The 19578-nt window shown below is 53.2% G+C and overlaps 7 protein-coding genes across 7 annotated transcripts; 3 read left to right on the top strand and 4 right to left on the bottom strand.

Moving 5' to 3' along the window:
- Positions 1-139: 139 nt before the first annotated feature.
- On the bottom strand, positions 140-773 carry N7459_009010 (HIT family protein; the record flags this gene model as incomplete). The annotated part of the gene is made up of 2 exons (XM_056948178.1): positions 140-640; positions 711-773. The coding sequence occupies 2 exons, from the start codon at positions 771-773 to the stop codon at positions 140-142; spliced, it is 564 nt and encodes a 187-aa protein (XP_056795403.1).
- A 325-nt stretch (positions 774-1098) lies between these two features.
- On the bottom strand, positions 1099-2594 carry N7459_009009 (Mob1 family protein; the record flags this gene model as incomplete). Its single annotated transcript, XM_056948177.1, has 2 exons — positions 1099-2313; positions 2364-2594. 2 exons carry the CDS (start codon positions 2592-2594, stop codon positions 1099-1101), a joined length of 1446 nt encoding a protein of 481 aa, XP_056795402.1.
- A 338-nt stretch (positions 2595-2932) lies between these two features.
- On the top strand, positions 2933-4431 carry N7459_009008 (CobW family GTP-binding protein; the record flags this gene model as incomplete). The annotated part of the gene is made up of 4 exons (XM_056948176.1): positions 2933-3086; positions 3115-3198; positions 3324-3994; positions 4057-4431. The coding sequence occupies 4 exons, from the start codon at positions 2933-2935 to the stop codon at positions 4429-4431; spliced, it is 1284 nt and encodes a 427-aa protein (XP_056795401.1).
- A 549-nt stretch (positions 4432-4980) lies between these two features.
- On the bottom strand, positions 4981-7632 carry N7459_009007 (protein kinase family protein; the record flags this gene model as incomplete). The annotated part of the gene is made up of 1 exon (XM_056948175.1): positions 4981-7632. The coding sequence occupies one exon, from the start codon at positions 7630-7632 to the stop codon at positions 4981-4983; it is 2652 nt and encodes an 883-aa protein (XP_056795400.1).
- Positions 7633-8711: 1079 nt separating this feature from the next.
- N7459_009006 (endopeptidase La) lies at positions 8712-12176 on the bottom strand (the record flags this gene model as incomplete). The annotated part of the gene is made up of 3 exons (XM_056948174.1): positions 8712-8873; positions 8936-9153; positions 9212-12176. The coding sequence occupies 3 exons, from the start codon at positions 12174-12176 to the stop codon at positions 8712-8714; spliced, it is 3345 nt and encodes a 1114-aa protein (XP_056795399.1).
- Positions 12177-12603: 427 nt separating this feature from the next.
- N7459_009005 (putative mitochondrial DnaJ chaperone (Mdj1)) lies at positions 12604-14381 on the top strand (the record flags this gene model as incomplete). Its single annotated transcript, XM_056948173.1, has 3 exons — positions 12604-12813; positions 12859-14135; positions 14213-14381. The coding sequence occupies 3 exons, from the start codon at positions 12604-12606 to the stop codon at positions 14379-14381; spliced, it is 1656 nt and encodes a 551-aa protein (XP_056795398.1).
- Positions 14382-14735: 354 nt separating this feature from the next.
- On the top strand, positions 14736-18263 carry bro1 (putative signal transduction protein BroA; the record flags this gene model as incomplete). Its single annotated transcript, XM_056948172.1, has 4 exons — positions 14736-14798; positions 15005-15432; positions 15493-17080; positions 17130-18263. The coding sequence occupies 4 exons, from the start codon at positions 14736-14738 to the stop codon at positions 18261-18263; spliced, it is 3213 nt and encodes a 1070-aa protein (XP_056795397.1).
- Positions 18264-19578: the final 1315 nt, after the last annotated feature.

Genomic DNA, 19578 nt, shown 5'->3' with positions numbered 1-19578 from the left:
GTACGACTGCACACGGTCTTTCGGGTTTCCTTGGATACATACACTCTATTTGCATATCTCTTCTATCCGATTCCCTCGTAGCATAGCGAGATGTAACTATACAGGACGACCAGCACCACGACCAAGCGCCGGCTCAGCCTCAATCCAGCGGTTCCTTCTCCATCTCGCGCGCCAGCATCTCCGCTTCAGCTTGCATTTCCTCCGGCCCGCGCGGCTTGCGCTGCTCATTATCCACGACCGGGAACCGCGTCCTGGTCTTCGGTCTCTCGGATGCGGCGCCCGCTTCCCGGAACGCCCGCCCAACATCCCCCTCTTCTCCGTCTAGCATGTCATACACGGCGTCTGTCCCGCCGCGGTGATCCAGGTCGGCCGCTTTGCGTGGAATGATGTGCGCGTGCACGTGCGGTACGCTCTGGCCGGCATTTACGCCATCTTGCACGGCAATGTTGAGACTCGAGGCGCCGTATACCCGCTCGACCATGCGCCCGACGCGCCGCACGGTAAGGAAGAGGTCGCTCGTTTCGGCGGCGGTGAGGTCTGAGACGCGAGGGACGACGCGGCGTGGTGAGACGAGCACATGGCCCGGGAGTATTGGTTTGAGGTTCACGAGGGCGAAGGAGAGTGGTGTTTGGAGAAAGACCTGGTTGGTGATTAGGCTGGGTCGGGGAGGCTGGATGGGGCGGTTAACCGCGGGCAATGGGAGGTATTACCTGCGGTGTAACGATGAAGGCCCCAAAGTATATCGGTGCTGCGGCACTTTTGGCTGCTGCCATGTTGTTTGAAGAATTGGTGGACATTTGGGAGTTGAATGTCCAGTGGAGGAATCGGTGGTGATGGGGATGCGCCGATAAGGCGCTTATCGGAGTTTGTAGTTGCATCTACGTCAGGCACATACACCGGTAAACCAGGTAGCAACCAGAAACTTCAGAAGATTGCGTCAGAAGAATGGGTATCTTTGACATTGACCATGAGAAAAAAAACATCCTAAGCTATATATTACACAATAATATCTTGCATCACGAAGGTAAAATTTCGCAGTTCCGCCATGGCATGGAAAGCGAAAAGAAGGATTCCGAGAATGGGGCTGATTTGAAGCGCTCAAGACTCTGTCCGGCCTTCTTCCTTGATATTGGACTGCTGCCCCTGCCCCTGCTCCTGCTCACTGTTATCTTCGATGGGCGTCGTCACATCTTCGCCCTCCTGGGGTTTCTCGGCAGACTCATCGGCTTTGGTATTTTCATTCTCCTGTTCTTCTGACTGCTCTGTATTCCCCGTCTCCGGGCCCACCGGCTCGTCGGCCGGCGGCTGAGACGGTTCGAGTGCCTCTATAGAAGATTCCGTGGACTTCGGCGTCTCTTCTGTCGAAGCCGGTTCGGTGTCTTTAGCAGGAGACTGCTGGGTATCTGCGGGGCGCGTTTCCACGGCAGATGGTGGGCGAGGCTCTGGCGACGCCTTCAGAACTTCTCGAAGAGGAGCTTGGAGTTGTGGGAAGTCCTCCGAATCCTCCGCGCTCTCAGTAATTGTTGTGACACGTGATCCAGTCGATGGGCTGTGCTTGTGACGTCGGGTGGTAGCGGCAGTGCCGGGGGTTGGGTCCATGCCCTCCGCGTCAGTGCCAAAAGGGTTATCGTTCTCCTTCCGAAGGATCGTCAGTCGCTTGAAATCGGCCGTTTCTTCCGTCTGAGGTTGAACTGCATCCGGGCCCTCGGCTTCTGCTGGGATGGTGTAGTTGTCCTCTGGAATGAGGCTGAACATGTCACAGACCGTCTTGAAGAAAACATACAAGCCATCATGTCCTTCGACCTCCCAAAATACATCGCGGTGTTGAAACCAGGCGTGCGCGAAAATGCGGTACAGCCGACGGAACACATTGGTTAAGTGCCTCATGCTGGCCTGGGGTCCGCCGCCAGCCTCAGAGCCTAGGGTCAGCCGGCTGGGGAAGTATTTTGGTGAGGTAAGGGTGTTTGTTGCCCAGTCGAGTGTGTGGCAACAGTAATCAATTGCACAGCACGACTTGGGAGGGTCATGCACGGCACAGAGATATTGCCATTCAGACGCGCGCATTTCAGGGCAGGTCTGCGACGAGCACGGCGGGTTCTCAGCGAAAAAGGCAATGATGAGATTGTTGACTTTCATAGTTAGGAATCGGCAGAGTTCGTAAAGCCATAGTGACCGATCGACTCCCTCTGGGGCCTCGGCAAGTTGGATTGCGACTTCGCGGGTGATCGGGACCACCGTGTCAGATCCTTCGGGTTTCGTGAAATGATGGTACAGAGCTTTGAGGTGTTCCTGGAGTTGAAAAGGAGAGTCCAGCTGGGGAAGTCAGCATACATATCATTCATTGAAGGTAAATCCTAACACACCTGTGATAACGGGATCAACGGCGGCCCAAAGGCCATGTCAGTTGCTTTGGTTCCGGGCCGGATTCTGCGCGTAGAGCCATCATTTTCACCGGTCACTCCGAGGAGCAAATCTGCATCATTTCCAAAAGTCTCGCCAACCGAAGGCGATTGGGGTCCAATCTGGACCTCCGTGAATGGAGGAGGACTGGGGAGACGCGGGGAGCTGGACGGGGAGACTCCCGCAGCAGTCATGGCGGGTACGGGGAAATGGGGAATCGGAAAGGTGAGCGAGGCGCGAAAGAAAGCGAGAGAAACCGGAAGAGTTAAAGGAATGAAAGGGAACTCCGCGCGCTCGTGAGCCGATCACAGAGAGAACAGCAGGGAGAGCATGGATGCTTGTTGTCCTGCCGGTCGAGCTGGCAGGCGCAGATAAGCAACAACAACTGACCGCCCGTGCCCTAAGCCCTAATGGCCAATCTGGGTAACAACGTCATCCCATCTACGGACGCCGCAGCTTTGATCTCTTGCCATAGACATCCGTTAGCGCAATTTGGACTGCTTTCGCTGCAACGTCAAGGATTGAATACATCATGTCTGCTGATTTGGAGGACGATGAGGCACCCCCGGAGCTGATCGATATATCTGCGGTGCCAGCAGAGGAGCCCGCCTCTATAGACGAGGAACCGACCAGTCGAGTCCCCATTACTCTTGTAACAGGCATGATTCAGAACATATACTGGACGAGTGGCTGTGTTTAAGCTAATTTCTACAGGATACCTTGGTGCGGGCAAAACAACATTGTTGAATTACATTCTGACTGAAAAACATGGCAAGAAGATTGCCGTGATCATGAACGGTTCGTCTACGTTGGCTACAGATATTTGGAAAACCCATGCTAAAACTTCTTTACAGAGTTTGGCGACTGTGAGCTGGTCATAAAGATAAGTGCGGGTTCATGCTTCTAATCAAATTTCTGCCTAGCAATGGACATCGAGAAACCCTTGAGGGTGAATCAAGGCGGCCAAGAAGTCACTGAATGGATGGAAGTCGGCAACGGCTGCATCTGCTGCTCAGTCAAGTGCATTGAATACTTCTCCCATGGGCATTGCTCTCATTCTGACATTCATCTCAGAGACTCGGGCGTCATGGCCCTGGAATCCTTAATGGAACGCCGCGGCACCTTCGACTACATCCTTCTCGAGACCACGGGGCTTGCTGACCCTGGAAATATCGCCCCCGTTTTTTGGATGGACGAAGGACTCGGCAGCTCCATCTATCTTGATGGAATCGTTACGCTCGTCGACGCGAAGAACATCTTGCATCTTCTAGACGAGCCCGCCGCCGAGGAAAAGGCGGCATCGCACAACGCCGATCATGTCGACCACGGCCATGGCCCCGGCCCCGTGCTATCCATGGCGCATATGCAGATATCCCACGCGGACGTGATCATCCTCAATAAGACGGATCTCGTCAACCCAGACGAACTCGAGGTTGTGCGGGACCGCATCACGGCAATCAACAGCGTGGCCAAGATCCACGAGACGGATCATAGTCGGACACCACAGATTGAGGGCGTAGTGCTGGATTTGCATGCATATGATCACCTGGCGGATTTAGATTTCAGTAAGAAGGGTCATAGCCATATTGACCCGGTACGATCCACGTCTAGCTTGTCTATCTCGACTTTGTCGCCGTTACTGACTTTTGTCCCCAGGCAATCTCTACCATTGCGGTCGTTACTCCTTCGATTCCTGCAGATAAAGTATCTCGAGTTGATGAGTGGCTGCGCTCAGTGCTTTGGGAATCAACATTGCCGATTCCGGCGAATGGGGCAACTGATCACCACCCTACAAATTTTGAAATCCATCGGCTTAAGGGTATCATTGTCCTTAATGATGGTTCGAACAAGATCATTCAAGCTGTCCGCGATACCTTTGAGATAAGGGATTCGGAACCAATTCAAAGTGATGACAATAGGCCACCGACACTTCAGTGCAAGATCGTCCTAATTGGAAGAGGGCTTGGTCTGAATGCCGACCCTTGGCGTCAGAGTTTCGAGTCTTTCGTTCCTATTGTCAAGGAAGAATGAGTTTGTACTCTGCACACGCTGAGATTAAGAGAGGCTAGCACCATATAACTGAAAGAATTGGTACTGTCGATCTTCAAAATGTAGTATTGAAAGGCATATCAAAGAAGGATTAATACAGCCACAAAGGGACGTAGAAGGGTCGAAATACACAGAGACGAAAAGAATTCCTTTGCAAAACGCCAAACGAGAATAGAAAGAGACCACCGTTAACCACGACAAAAACAACGTAGATATTCGCAAAAGGGGTAAAAGCAGCAGGGCTAAATAACAAGAGTTCTGATTAAATCCACCGGAAGAAAGCAAGAAAGACTTTTTGGACGCCAAAAGTTCGCCGGCATGCGCCATCGGTTGCATATGCCTGAGGAGCTGAGCTTGAACGACACAATGACAATGACGAGGTGAACTATACAAGCGAGAAAGGAAGAGGGTATCGAACGTATAGCCCTGCGAGATGGGACTCCTTCAGAAAATAATCCCAGGAATAGGGCTTTGAAATCGCTTCATCGACTGATAAAAAAGAATGCGCCGGAGATGGAAGAAAAAAAAGAATCAAGAAAGTTTCGTGGATCTTTCTCTATAGGCGGGATTGATGGGCAGTTCTGATCCGAAGAGGGATGGCAGTAGGGATGTAAGCTCGCAATGACTTCCTTTGAAGCCAGGGTTAATTGGGAGTTGCGACAGGGAGAGGTTTTCTATGGAACCCTCAGCATTAGGGTCAACCGTGTCAGACCGCAGGTTGCGAGATATTGGTCTCTCTCTGTCTATAAGAGGAGACGAGTCTTGGAATGTGATCAAAGCAGGATTGATCGGGAGGAGGGAGTCGAAAAGAGAAGGTTCTGGAAGAGTCTGAGCCTCGATGTCGGCGCTTTCTTCACCACGTTGGTATATTCTTTGCTCCTCATCCAGAGTTACTGGCTTTGGCTCAGGACTGGGATGATCGAGAGGGGGTTGCGAGATGGGCATGTTATCCGGATTAGTCGCAGCATACTCAGCCGAACGCGGCGGTTTCTCAGGCAGCAATTCATTTGGGCTTGCGGTTGTTTCTGAGAATGATACTTGCTGCTCCGGTGCGATTGAATATGAGCCGCGATTTTTTGTATTATCCCATACCGATTGTACCACATCCTGCAAGGGATGTTCTGGGCGCAATTCATGTACTTCAGAAGGGACGGCAGTGAAGTCATAATCCCGATCAAATTGGGTTGACTCTTGCTCATGGTGATTCAGAGTAGATGTGGAGGAAGTTTTGGAGAGAAAGCCGACTCCGCCAGTTGAGCCAGCAAGCGTCGGTGTTGACCCTTTTCCCGGATCCTGGTCGCTTGAGGAGGCGGCGTGTGGTAGGGTGCGGTGATGTACCCTTGCATAATACTGCTCAAATGATTCTCTAGACAGGAGTCGATTAGGTGCGCCCATAAGTGACGGAGGATCAAAAGCACCATTGTTTTTCGTGACAAGAGGTAAGAATTTGTGGTCATGCATCTCCCAGCCCCGGCGCACGGGCATGAGATTTCTTGATGGGACACCTGGTGGGAACATTGTAAGGAGCTCCTTGGCAGCTAATCTGTGCCGGGGCGTCGGACTGAGGCAGATGTCGACAAGTCGTCGGTAGTAGTTTGGCACATCCACATCATCACCAAGAAACAAGGGGCGTGGCTGCCGCTCAGGCTCGTCCTCCTCTTTTGCCAATGCCCAGAGCGTCATTCCAAGTTGGTATAGATCAGTCTTGACCCCAATGTACATGGAAATGCGTTGGTTGCTTTCAATTTTGGCGGCGATCTCCGGCGGCTCCCATCCAACGGGACATCCCCTGCGGTTGATGTCGATAATGTGGGCGTTGTCGTCGGCGTCCACCACAATGTTTGACAGTGTAAAGTCGCCTTGGACGTATCCAGATTCGTGAATCTCACAGAGACCCTGGACAATCTGCTTGGCCCAGCGTTCGCGTCTGGGAAAGGCGATCTCTCCGCGTTGCTCGTACAGGATATCGACCAGCGCACCCTGTTCGGCATAATTAATCAGCAAGCCTTTTACCACCTGTTGCCGCTCATCAACCACAATCGCCTCCACATGAATCACGTTGGGCGCGCCATTGAGTGCATGAAGGGCATTGATCTCGTAGAGAAATTCGTCGACGGTATCGGGTCCCGGAATCTCCTTCTTTATATAGGCGCGTCCATCCAGCTGCACTTTATAAACAAACCCCGACAGATGGGAATCGAAATGAAGGAAATGCTCCGGGACGCATCGCGCGCCCCGCAGGTGTCCGATGCTGGATATTGGCGGGTATGGAATGGTCTCGTTGACGTCCTCTGTGACATGGACATGCAGGCGGCCATCGCGTGTTTCGACCTTCAGGTTTGTCACGGTGTCATAGAATTGGATTTCGGGAAGAGATTCACGGATGGACTCGTAGATGCGCGCGCACTTGTCGCGCTGGTACCGCAGTTCCTTCAGGTCCCGTTCGAGCGAGTCGGGCGGTGCTCCTCGATAATCGCACGAGATGGTGACGCGGCGCCATCGGGTGGGTGTTTCTGCGTAGGTGACGAAGAATTTCTCCCGCTCCGAGCGATCCCGGAAGTGCATGCTCAGGTTTAGAATCCATCGCCGTTCTAGCTCCATCTCGAGTGTGTTCTGTGCCGATGCCTCAGGGGCATCCGTCATCACATCGGTATCAAGGGGAGGGACCCAGTCCGCGTGTAGGTCGGGCTCATCATCCGTGTCGGGGGGGTCGTCGACCGTGGTTGTGGTTGTGGGAGGCGGGCCGAGCCACTGGACTTCTGGCGCGGAGAGTCGCGGGCCCACGGCTGCCGGTGGGGACCTGGTCCTTTGGGCACTCAACGGACGGCGGTCGGCGGAGAGGGCACGACGATGCTCGGGCTCACGGGGTGCCAGGCGATCTCGCTGCTCGGAGGCCTGGCGCTTGAAGGTGGTGGCTCGGGGCAGGCCAACTCCTACTCGGCGGGAGAGCCGGCGTGTCAAGTTGTCGTGCTTGGCTCGCGGGTTGCTGTCGGTCGAGGCAGCACGGCTGTGGGGGACGATGCCACCGTCGTCGTTCTCCCCGGAGCGAGCATCTCGATCATCACGGCCCAGTAATCGTCGGAGCCCCAATCGATGCCACATGCTCTGCTTCTGGGGCCCCTTGTCGTCGGGGGGTAGACCCAGCCGCGTCGGGCTACAGCTGTTTGCAAGGGAGATGGCCATACAGCACAACGCAGTCGCTCTATCGTGCAAGGAACGACTCGATCACCCCGCTAGCCGAAGCCCCGATGGCCATAAGACTTGAGCCGAGTTTGGGAGCTCTGGCGTGGCGGGAGAAGAGAAGAGGGAGAAAAAAAAGCTTTGACGTAGCCTGGGCACCCACGACTTGTGTGCGCCCCAGTTCCCTAGTACTCGGTGCTTTTGTTGATAGTTACGCCCCCCTTTTTTGTGCTTCCTTTTGTTTCTGACTCCCTCTCCAGAGTCAAAGAGAGATGAAGGTATCCGTCGAGGTCTGGGTCAACATTCAATTTGGCGTGTCACACAACGTCGGGTTGCAATGGACGCGGAGGCTGGGAGGTTGGTCCGTGACAAGATGCACATGGGGAAAGGCGGTGCAGATAGCAAGGGAAGCAGATGTCGGTCAGCGCATTCGAGAGAATGGATATATGTCTTCCCAAGTGAGAGAGCCGAAAAAATCAATCGATTCTCGAAATATCAGTCGTTGTCACGCTCGATAGTGGGAGTTGTGCGTCAATCCACTGCAAGGCGTCAATGTCTCACAGCAACGCCCGGAGCAAATGGACTCTGCAGGAGATCAATCAGAGGGCGAGAGAAAAGGGTTCTCAAGGGAGAAATTCAAAATACAAAAAGGAAAACGCGACAGGGATCTGATTTATCGACCGCACAGATAAAAAAAAAAAGTGAGGCTGCGTTGCGGCCTGACACTCATGCCTGATTGGGAGGTTCAACGGGGATCTATGGAACAACAACATCTACATGGCTTTATAACACGCTTGCGTCCCGGTCGAGATTGCATAGAATCAGGAGATCCGGGAGATATCATGAAACCGAGTTCCAAGGAGAAAACCGGGAGTCCTTGGCTCTGCTTCTATTGGAGGAGGGGAGTCAAATGTTGTTTCGGGGCCATACAAAACCCAGCGGCAAATCAAACGTCTAAAGGCCCGCAACGCCAGTCCATGCATTCCGTGAGGAAAACAAGACGCCATATACATCCCAGCGAAAACAATCAACTATACAGGATAGAATCACACATATATACCACCATGGGTAATTGCCACATCCTACTCATCGCCACTCTCGCGGTCGCCCTTCTCGTGGGCCGGCTTGGCGAGTGCCTTCTCCCAGATCGTGCGAGCGGCATCCTGGTCGAGATCAGGGAAGAGTATGTCGAAAACCTCCGAGTACCAGCTGACCGGATAGCCCTCAATGCCCGCCTTGATGTTCTAAAATGGCGAAAGAGTTAGTCATATGCACCGCGTTTACAGATCCTGGAGCCATGACTCACCTCGGGCAGCTCGAGCCAGTCAGATGTGTTGTCTGCAGGGAAGATGATCTTCGTTGCGCCAGCGCGGCGAGCAGCCACCGTTTTCTCGCGCAGACCGCCGATCCGCAGAACCTTGCCAGTAACGGTCAATTCTCCGGTCATCGCAACGGTCGGCTCGAGCGAGTGGTTCAAAGCCAAGGACAGCAGCGAGCTGGCCATGGTGATACCAGCCGAAGGGCCTTTGAAAGACGTTAGCAGCCACACCGTGATGCTATATTGAAATACATCATCACTTACCATCCTTCGGAACAGCACCCTCGGGGCAGTGCAAGTGAACCTTGGCCTTCTCGAAGAACTGATTCTCCGGGAACTGCTTGGCCATGACGGATTTGGCGAAAGAGTAGGCAATGTGTGACGATTCCTTCATAACGTTTTGCAAGTTACCGGTGATCTCCAATCCAGGTCGGGAGTGGTGAGTCAAGGCATTCTCCAGGATACACTCAACGTAGAGTGCGGCGCCACCCATGCTGGTCCATGCGAGACCCATGGTGACACCGGGAGGGAACCGGTCGTACAGGCGGTCGGCAGTAAACACGGGGGGGCCGACATAATCCTTCAGTGTATCCTTGCCAATGCTAAGCTGCACGCTCTCGGGAACCTTCAGGGCCAGTCGAGGTGTCTCGGTGGTTGACTTCTCGGGTTCAAGAGGGACTTCAGCGGGATCTGAAGGCTCATGCTCCTTCGACTCCTCCTGCGCAGCCTTGCCCTCCTCGGTCAATGCAGCTTCTTCTGGGAAAACCTCCTCACCCAGATCCTGAACGATCTTGAACGCCGCCTTGCGGTAGACCTTCTCAATCTGTTTCTTCAGATTACGAACACCGCTCTCGCGACAGTATGACTTGATCAGCTCCTCGATAGCGTCTTGCTGAAGGGTCACATCAACATCCTTCAGCCCAGTCAACTCTCGGGCAGCAGGCGCAAGATACCGCTCGGCAATCGCCATCTTTTCATCCGCCACATAACCAGAAAGCTCAATAAGCTCCATACGATCCAACAGTGGCCGGGGAATGGTATCGGTGACGTTGGCTGTGCAGACAAAGAGAACCTTGGACAAGTCAACAGGGACATCCATGTAGTGATCCAAGAATGAAGAGTTCTGCTCGGGATCGAGAAGTTCCAATAAGGCAGAGGACGGATCACCTTGGTGGCCACGTCCAATCTTGTCCACCTCATCAATCAGGATGAGAGGGTTCTCAGTCTGACATTTCTTGAGGGCCTGAATGATGCGGCCAGGCAGGGCGCCCACGTAGGTTCGACGGTGACCCTTGATCTCCGCAACGTCAGTCAGACCACCCACGGAGAAGCGGTAGTACTGGCGATTCAGAGCGCGAGCCACCGACTTGCCAATACTGGTCTTGCCGACACCTGGAGGTCCGACTAGGCAAAGAATCTTTCCCTCGACGGTTCCGCGAAGCTTGCCCACGGCAATGAACTCAAGAATTCGGTCCTTCACGTCCTTGAGGCCGTAGTGATCCTCATCCAAGACGGTCACCGCATTCTTGATGCCGAAGTTCTCCACGCTCTTCTGACCCCATGGGATCTGAGTCAACCAATCCAAATAGTTGCGAGTGACATTGAATTCTGAAGCAGCGGGTTCAAGGTGTGCTAGCTTGTTGATTTCCTCTTCAAAGACTTTCTTAACGGCCTCGGGCATGGCAAGCTTTTCCGCCTTCTCTTTGAACTTCTCCACAAGCTTGTCCTTGCCGTCGGACTCGATGCCAAGCTCTCTCTTGATCCCCTTCATTTGCTCCATGAGCCAGTATTCACGCTGGCGCTTTTGAATCTTGGCCTCCACATCTTTGGTAATTTTGGACTGTAGCTGAGCATTCATCAATTCCTTCTTCAAAACGACAAGCGCTCTGGGAAGACGTTCTTCGATATTCATTGTTTCAAGCACCTCTTGCATCTCATGTAGTTCACCAGCCGAGACTGCGGCAGCGAAGTCGGCCAGCTTGGCGGGTTCGTCACTGAGGTTTCCAGGGAACTGGTCAGTGTAGAAAGCCGAGATCTGGTCACGGAACAGAGGATTCAATGTGGCAATCTCCTTGCACACATTCACAATTTCGCTGGTCACGGCCCGGATGATCCCATTCTTCTTGTCATAGGGTTCCTCCGTCAGATTCTCGACATTGACCAAACTGACCGGGTATTTCTTCAAGAACGAGGTTGGTTCATAATGGTCCTTGGGCGCATTCTCCGGGGCGCCTTCTTCGAAGCTCGCCACGACATCACCACGCCTTTCGGTCGTTTTTTCTTCGGCTGTGCTGCCCTTGGCCGTCTCACTGGGTGGCAGCAGCGATGAGATCTTGATGCGGCGGTGGGGGTATAGGACAGCCGTCACACCACTAGCTTCGCCGCGCAGAGGGTATGCGGCCGTGATCTGGGCGAATACTCCCACATCATAAACATCATCCAGGTTCTCGATCACATCACCATCGGCATTATCATCCTTGAACAAGAAAGCGCCCACATACGGCTGGCCACGTTTCATCATATCCTGGATCGCAACGGCAACATTTGGGTCACGAATAGTGATTGCCTTATAGAATCCGGGAAACAGCGGACGCTTCGCAATCGGGATTGCCATCACTTGTGGGTATACATCTGGAACGGCGGGTTTTTGCAGAGCCTTTTCGCCAGATCCTTTCTTTCCCTTCTTTCCGCTATCGTCATTACCACCACTACCACCGCTGCTTGCCGCACTAGGCTTGGAGTTCGCCGGGTTGCTGTTTGGCGGGATGGGGGATGGCGATTGATTGGAGTCACCCTTTCCATCTGCCGCGTTACCAACCGGCTTTGCCTCCTCTTCTAACGCCCGTTGCTCTTTGTCGCTCGATGATCGGTCCTTCCTCCGTGTGGAGCCCGTTTGTTCCGCCGCACCGGTATTCTTCCCAGAATCCAAGGCTTTCCTTCGGGGCTCTAGTGCTCGATCAGCTTCCGTGCCCTCCGGGGTTGTCTCATCTTCCTCATTGCGTTCTAAATCATCCTTTTGGTCCTCTGGCGGGGGCTTTTCTTTCCGTTGGATGGATGTAGAGGAGAACGTGCGGGGGCCCGGGAGGAGAGGCCGGCCGTGGCGGGCTGATATTAAAGCTGATCGAATAGTTCCATTATTCCTCGGCGAAACAAGCAACGGCCGACGGAGTAAGGGACGAGGTGTTTGATGGAGCGCAGCTCTCCAGGGGAGGGTCTGGCCGCGGAGCATGCTAGTTGAGTCTCGGCGAAGGTTCCGAGGGGTATAGGTCGAGCAACGAAGAGAAATAGGTATAGATTGAGTGCTCAAGCAGCCCGTAGCGCAGCTCTAGAAGATAACCAACAGGAGAGAATGGGGACAAGTGGGAGGTGGGAGGAAACAGTACCGCCGTAGTCGGAGCATCGTCTCGTGCTCAGTAAGCAGCTCTTTCGCCAGGCGTCATTGCGCGGGCCGACTTTTCTCCGTCAAACTTCTCTGCCCGGAGCGACTCGAAGCTTCCGTGACCAGGAGAAGCCGATTGAAAGCTCATTGGTGTTTCTATAGACTTTTTTCCATTCCTCCGCTAGTCGTTCGCTCTTTTATCTTTTCATTTCTCTTCCCTCGCCGGAACTCGGCGTCGACGACAGACCGGCCAACCGCTGCTCGACTATTACTATCCATGAACCCATCCGCAACATTCCCCAAGGCCGCGGCCCTCCCCGCGCGCCTTCTGCGGGCACCACCACAATGTTCGAAACACACGACCGGACCCAGCATTTGCTCGTCAGGCCAGAAACGGGGTTGCCATGTAGGCGTGTCTGCCTCTCCGGCTAGGCGACTGCGGGAGAGTGTTCACAAGCGGAAAGCATCATTGACACTCTCGGCCAGGGTAGGTGGCCATCCCATAGTTGTTTTGATCTATATCGTGGAACAGATCATTGACTATCAACAGACCTTTCACAGTACTTCCCCTCTTTTGGCAGTTCCCGATCCCTACAAAGTCCTCGGCGTGGAGAAGGGTGCTTCAGCGGGTGACATCAAGAAGGCCTACTATGGAATGGCCAAAAAATACCATCCGGATACCAACAAGGACCCGAACGCCAAAGAGAAATTTGCCGAGGCACAATCTGCCTACGAGCTGCTGTCCGATGCCAAGAAGCGCGAAACCTACGATCGATTCGGCTCGGCTGCATTTGACCAGAATGGTGGATTTGACCCGAGTGGTGCTGCTGGGGGTAACCCGTTTGCCGGCGCAGGTGGCTTCCACGGCTTTGGCGGAGGATTTGGAGGTGCCGGATTCGGCGGGGGCTTCTCTGGCGACATCAACTTTGAGGACCTCTTTGGGGCTTTTACCGGCGGCGCTCGCCGAGGCCCTCGCGGCCGACGCAACCCGTTCCAGGAGCAGATCTTCGTGGGCGAGGATATCGAAGTGCAGAACAACATCTCGTTCATGGATGCTGCCAAGGGCACAACCCAGGAAATCGTTATTACTCCTTTGACGCAGTGTGGAACATGCAAAGGTGATGGACTGAAGTCGGGCGCCAAGCGGTCCCAGTGCAAGCAGTGCAATGGCTCTGGCACCCGTGTCCATTTCATGCAGGGCGGCTTCCAGGTGGCCGCCACCTGCGATTCCTGTGGCGGTACGGGTATGACTGTTCCTCGTGGCTCAGAGTGCGGTAGCTGCCATGGCAATGGTGTGACTAGGGAACGGAAGACGCTCAAGGTGGACATCCCCGCTGGTGTGGAGGATGGCATGCGCATGCGAGTGAGCGGCGAAGGTGATGCGCCCCCCACTGGAACCTCTGCCAGCCCTGGAGCTCGCACTCAGCGGGGTGACCTCTACGTTACTATCCGAGTTGCTCCAGATCATCGCTTCAGCCGCTCGGGATCCGACATTCTTTACACTGCCTCGATTCCGCTCACCACAGCTCTACTAGGTGGTGAAGTGACTATCCCGACCCTGGATAACGAAGTCAAGGTCAAGGTGGCTACTGGTACTGGTACCGGTGACCGGATCACCTTGTCGGGCATGGGAATGAAGAAACTGGGTGGTGGCCGGGCGCGCTTCAGCCCCACGGGTGATCTGAAGGTCGAATTCAAGGTTTCCATGCCGAAATACTTGACGGGCAACCAACGAACGATCCTGGAGGTTCTTGCCGACGAGATGAACGATAAGACGGCCCGTCGTACAATGAACTTTAGCAAGGATAGGTAAGTTGTCTTGGAAATCTTGGAAATCTTTTCTTGCGAGGCTCGGACGTCGTCATACTGACATTCTGTCCGAACAGCCCTCCATCCAGTTCCGAAGCCAGTGGTGACTCGTCGAAAAATGAGGGATTCCTGAAGTCTGTGTGGCATCGACTCACTGACAACAAGAACTGCGACTCTGAGAGCAAGGACGCAAAGGATGCAGACAAGAAGGATGCGAGCAAGGACGACTCGAAGAAGTCGAGCTGAACAAATGTAAATCTCCGTGTATTTGTATATCATTTGGGTTGTATTTACTGCAAGACATAGCGCCGGCGAGATTGGGGATCTGTTCTGCCTTGAGGATGAAGTGGACACTGTATTAATACGTGTGTTAGGCTACCATGAAGCTCTCTCCTTCCATAAACCTGAATTTTCCACTTAGATCGAGAAAATTATTCCACCTTACGTATCGACGGAATTGACGGTAGTCTCTTGGAGCATCGATATGTTTACTAGTCTGTACCTGTTGGATCCTGGCGGTTAGGTATTTCGGAAGACAACAAGGGTGGTCTCGCTAAGAAAGACGTACTAATACTTGTGCCTCTCTATCAATATGCACCTATGAAGGTTCTTCAAGTATACCCAGATAGCCATGACCAGCTGGGGCTTCGAGGACAAAAGATGGTGGGTGTGCCATGCCTCTGTACTGGACCTGTACATATTTGGCGCCCTCACCTACCCGTCATCACGACCAAGGCATCACATCCCACTTGTCACCTCTCAGCACACCCGCCCTTCCCCTCCTTCTCTTCTCCTCCCCTCGTTTCCTTTAGTTCTGGTCGCCTCTGCCTGTGGGCAACATATCTGGACCTACGTCATTGATCGACTAGCGACCGTCAGGCGCCGACCTTCCGCCTGCCTTACCCCACAGCGTCGATTCCGATCGCCTCAACACCTCGCTGAACCCCCCTGCTCGCGTTTGCCCCTCTACAACCCGCGCTATTGGATGGGAGCATCTAGCTCCTGACGACCATCCCACCATGGTTCAGTCACCGATGCTCTCGTGTCCGCTGAAGCAAACCAACGAGATCGATTGGATCCAGCCCCTCAAGGATTACATTAGGCAGACCTACGGTGAAGACCCCGAGCGCTATGCTCAAGAATGTGCGACTCTCAACCGTCTCCGGCAGGACATGAGAGGTGCGGGCAAGGATAGCGCCACTGGTCGCGATCTGCTGTATCGATATTACGGCCAACTTGAGCTGCTAGACCTGCGGTTCCCCGTCGATGAGAACCACATCAAGATCTCTTTCACCTGGTATGCCCAGCTCCATCATTCTGTGCATCGGGGTTTGTACTAACTTCCTTGGTACTGCAGGTACGATGCTTTCACTCACAAGCCCACGTCCCAGTACTCCCTCGCCTTCGAGAAAGCTTCCATCATCTTCAACATCTCAGCCGTCCTCTCTTGTCATGCCGCCAACCAAAATCGGGCTGAGGATACCGGCGTCAAGACGGCGTATCACTCCTTCCAGGCATCGGCGGGAATGTTCACCTACATCAACGAGAATTTCCTGCATGCGCCTTCTACCGATCTCAACCGGGACACCGTCAAAACCCTGATCCATGCTACTCTCGCCCAGGCCCAGGAAGTGTTTCTAGAGAAGCAGGTCGCGGACTCGAAGAAGCCAGGATTTCTAGCCAAGCTGGCGGGCCAAGCAGCTTATCTCTATTCACAAGCCGCTGAGACGATGCAGGACTTTGTCAGCAAGAACGTCTTTGACAAGGTCTGGTCGGTCGTGGTGCAGGCCAAGGCCGCGCATATGGGCTCGGTTGCGTCATACTATCAGGCTATCGCAGACAGCGATAATGGATCGCATGGGGTTGCGATTGCCCGACTGCAGGTGGCTGACAAACAGTCCACCACTGCACTCAGCTGGGCCAAGTCATTTCCCTCCTCAGCGTCGGCTACCTCCAATATGACAGCCGAGTCTGGTCCCGCTTTGGTGGAGTTGATCAAGCATAATCATACAAATGTGCAGGCTATGTTATCTACACTGGCCAAGGACAATGACTTTATCTATCACCAGCCCGTTCCTAATGAGGCAGGTCTCTCAGCAGTCGCCAAGCTTCCCGCTGCGAAGGCAATTCCAGTCAGCGAACTCTATCAAGGGCAAGATATTCAGCGCATCATTGGACCCGATATATTCCAGAAACTAGTTCCCATGTCCGTCACCGAGACTGCCAGTCTGTACGATGAAGAGAAGGCAAAATTGATCCGGGCTGAGACCGAAAAGGTTGAGACAGCCAACGGCGAGATGGCTGCCAGCCTAGACTATCTAAAGCTGCCGGGTAGTCTTAATATTTTGAAGGGCGGCATCGACCAAGAAATGACTGTGGACGAGGAATTCCGCCGCTGGTGCTCGGAGCTTGCTGGTCACAAACCATTCAATCGAGCCCTCGACGAGTTGCAAGAACGCAAGGCAGATGTTTCAGCACAGCTGGATCAATGTTCTAAGCAATTGGACTTGGAAGAGAGTGTCTGCGAGAAAATGCGCTCTAAGTATGGCGCAGACTGGAGCCAGCAACCTAGCGCCCGCCTCAATACTACACTTCGAGGGGATGTCCGCACTTACCGAGACACCATCACTGAAGCCAGTGCTAGTGATACCCAACTATCTGCCACCTTCCGGCAGTACGAAGGCGATTTCGATCAGATGCGCTCTGCAGGAGAGACCGATGAGGCCGACGTGCTTTTCCAACGGGCATTGATCAAGGCAGGATCTAAACATAGTAAAGGCAAGAATGGGGTGACTAGCCCCGCAGAAGGCAGCCTTTTGGATGATGTATACGACGAGGGCGGGGTGTCTGTGTCAGAACAGATCGCCAAGGTTGAGGAGATCTTGAAAAGGCTCAATCTCGTCAAACGGGAGAGGGCTCAAGTGCTCAAAGATCTCAAGGAGAAGGTCAGCATACGCAGTATTTGCGATGAGGATTTTGCTAACGTTCGGACAGGTTCACACTGACGACATATCAAATGTGCTGATTCTGAACAAAAAATCGATTGCCGGACAAGAAAGCCAGCTCTTTGAGGCCGAGCTGGAGAAGTTCCGACACCATCAGAACCGACTCCTGCAAGCAAACCATAAGCAATCATCTCTAATGAAGGAACTCACCAAGACTTATGCCGACTTGCTTCAGGATAAACGAATTCAAGCCGAGCAGTCCAAGTACGAAGGTATTACTCGACAACGGAACTCGGTTATGGCTCGATATAAGAAGGTTTATGAAGCCTTCAATGGCCTCTCGTCTGGCGTGATCCAGGCACGAACATTCTATAAGGATATGGGTGACAACGTCGAGAGTTTGCGAAAGAACGTGGAGACTTTCATCAGCAACCGTCGGTCTGAGGGTGCCCAACTGTTGAGCCAGATTGAGCGGGACAAGGCTAGCGGTGTCTCGGAGCAGGAAGACCGCGAACGAGAGAAGCTCCGCCAACTGATGGAGCGCTTGTCTACCGAACCCAAGCCAGCATCCACGCCGCCGTCTACAGGATCTGCCGTAGCTCCATCAAAAGTCAAGTCCCCACCACCCCCTGTTCAAACACCAGCATATGGAACGGGCCCGTCTCCGAAGATGTCACCTCGCTACCCGCCAACAATGCCGGGTGCCCCCTCGCATGGAGTTCCTCTATCTCATTCGCCGGCACCATACGGGCAGTATATGGGTGCTACCCCGGGCGTCTCGTACGTTCCCGGTCAGCCTTTCCAGCAAGGTGCCGCTGCACCGCTTTCTGATGGCTACAATCCCATGGCATACCCCTACCGGACGCCTGTCTCCCCTCCTCCGAACCAGCAATTCTTCTCTCAGACCCCCACCCCATACAGCGGCTACACAAGTGCCAGTCCTGCGCCCAGTGCTGTCTCAGCTGCGCCGTCGCATTATATCGCCCCTCAAGGCTATATTCCTCCCCCGCCTCCCCCGCGCCCACAGCAGACTAACTATCCACCCTCGACTGGCGGCCCGTACCCCTCTGGACCCGGTGGCTATGCGCAGAGCAGACCATACGCGCATCACAAGACTCCATCTCAATCCCAGCAACCGCCTTCTGGCAGTGACCCATGGGCCGGTCTAAATGCATGGAGATAGACCGATAGATGTGGCAGCCCTATAGTATAGGTGACTAACGGGAAAGGCAGGGTTAAAAATGGGGCGGGGAGACATCCATCTTGGCGTTTGCGTTTCTTTCTTGTGGCTCGATATTACCCTCGGGGCCTTAGTTTGTTGTTCGTGTCTTGGGTTCTCCGCGTTCACTCATTGAACTCTGATCTTTGTCAGCTTCTGGTTGGATGTCTGTTCTTCGGGTTTATCCGTTTGAGAAGCTATGTTGTTATGTAAATGAGGAATGCGCAAATATACCATATCCGCCTACGTCCCTCTACGTAGCTGATTTTCCGAACTGATGGATCGATGAGCGCTGAATGAGTGCTATTATATCCTCAATGTTTACACCATTGGACAAGTCTAAAAGACTGGTGTAAGAGTATATGTGGATCTTGCCTCTTCGGCAGTTAGTATTGCTAAGTAAAATGATCCAGAACACTAATACTTACTACCTTGGTACTATATACATTTAGCCCTACTTTCGGTATTTTTTTTCTTTTTTTGAATAACCAACCATACCCTCCATTGCAGTCCACGAGTATGGCATTTCTCTCGACTACAGCTTTTGTTTTATTAGACTTTGCTTACCACTCTAAGTCCGTTACAATTCAATGGGAGGATACTTCCAGTTAATCCAAGAGCTGCCGCTGCAGAAACGTCAGCGAGAAAGTAGACAAGTCACCTAACCGAGGATCTGCCCCAATCGACACTCCTTCTATATGAAGTTTGAATACAACCTTTGCTGTGTCTTGTGGGCTTCAAACTATGTATTCCGGAAACCCAATCACTGATATGGAACGCCTCGCTTGTCTTCGCATGTTCACTGAACTTCGGATGACAGTGGTTCTATCTGGCTACCATACTTATAGAGGGTGATGATGCTCCCGACTATTCCGCTCCTGCTCCGGCCATTGATAGATATTAATTCTTCCTGTGACAGATGTATGAGTACGTCTACTTTGTTTATTCTACAAGGACCCCCGTCTTCTTCATGGGGTTTCTGCTTAGCGCGCCAGGTTTGGATTTCTTTGGATCTAGGGGCCTAGGCAGGCCTTTGGTGATATATCATGTAGTCTATGTCCACGGTACATACCACGGTACCTAGATACCCTATTCATGTTGGCACTAATGAAGATATCTGGCTAGATACAATTGAATAGCAATAGATGTACTAACTCGCATAGGTTTTCAATCTATACTCTGAGCTTTTCTGGGTTGTCACCCCTCATTTTAATAGATCATTGTATGAACATGATATTCGGTCTCATCCTTGTACGTTCGTTACAGACACCGCGCAGAG

Source organism: Penicillium hispanicum (genome assembly GCF_028827665.1).
Source record: "Penicillium hispanicum strain IBT 35686 chromosome Unknown utg000008l_segment0_segment0, whole genome shotgun sequence".
Classification (NCBI taxonomy): domain Eukaryota; kingdom Fungi; phylum Ascomycota; class Eurotiomycetes; order Eurotiales; family Aspergillaceae; genus Penicillium; species Penicillium hispanicum.
Note: the sequence above shows the minus strand (reverse complement) of the source record. Positions and strands in the feature narration are given on the sequence as shown.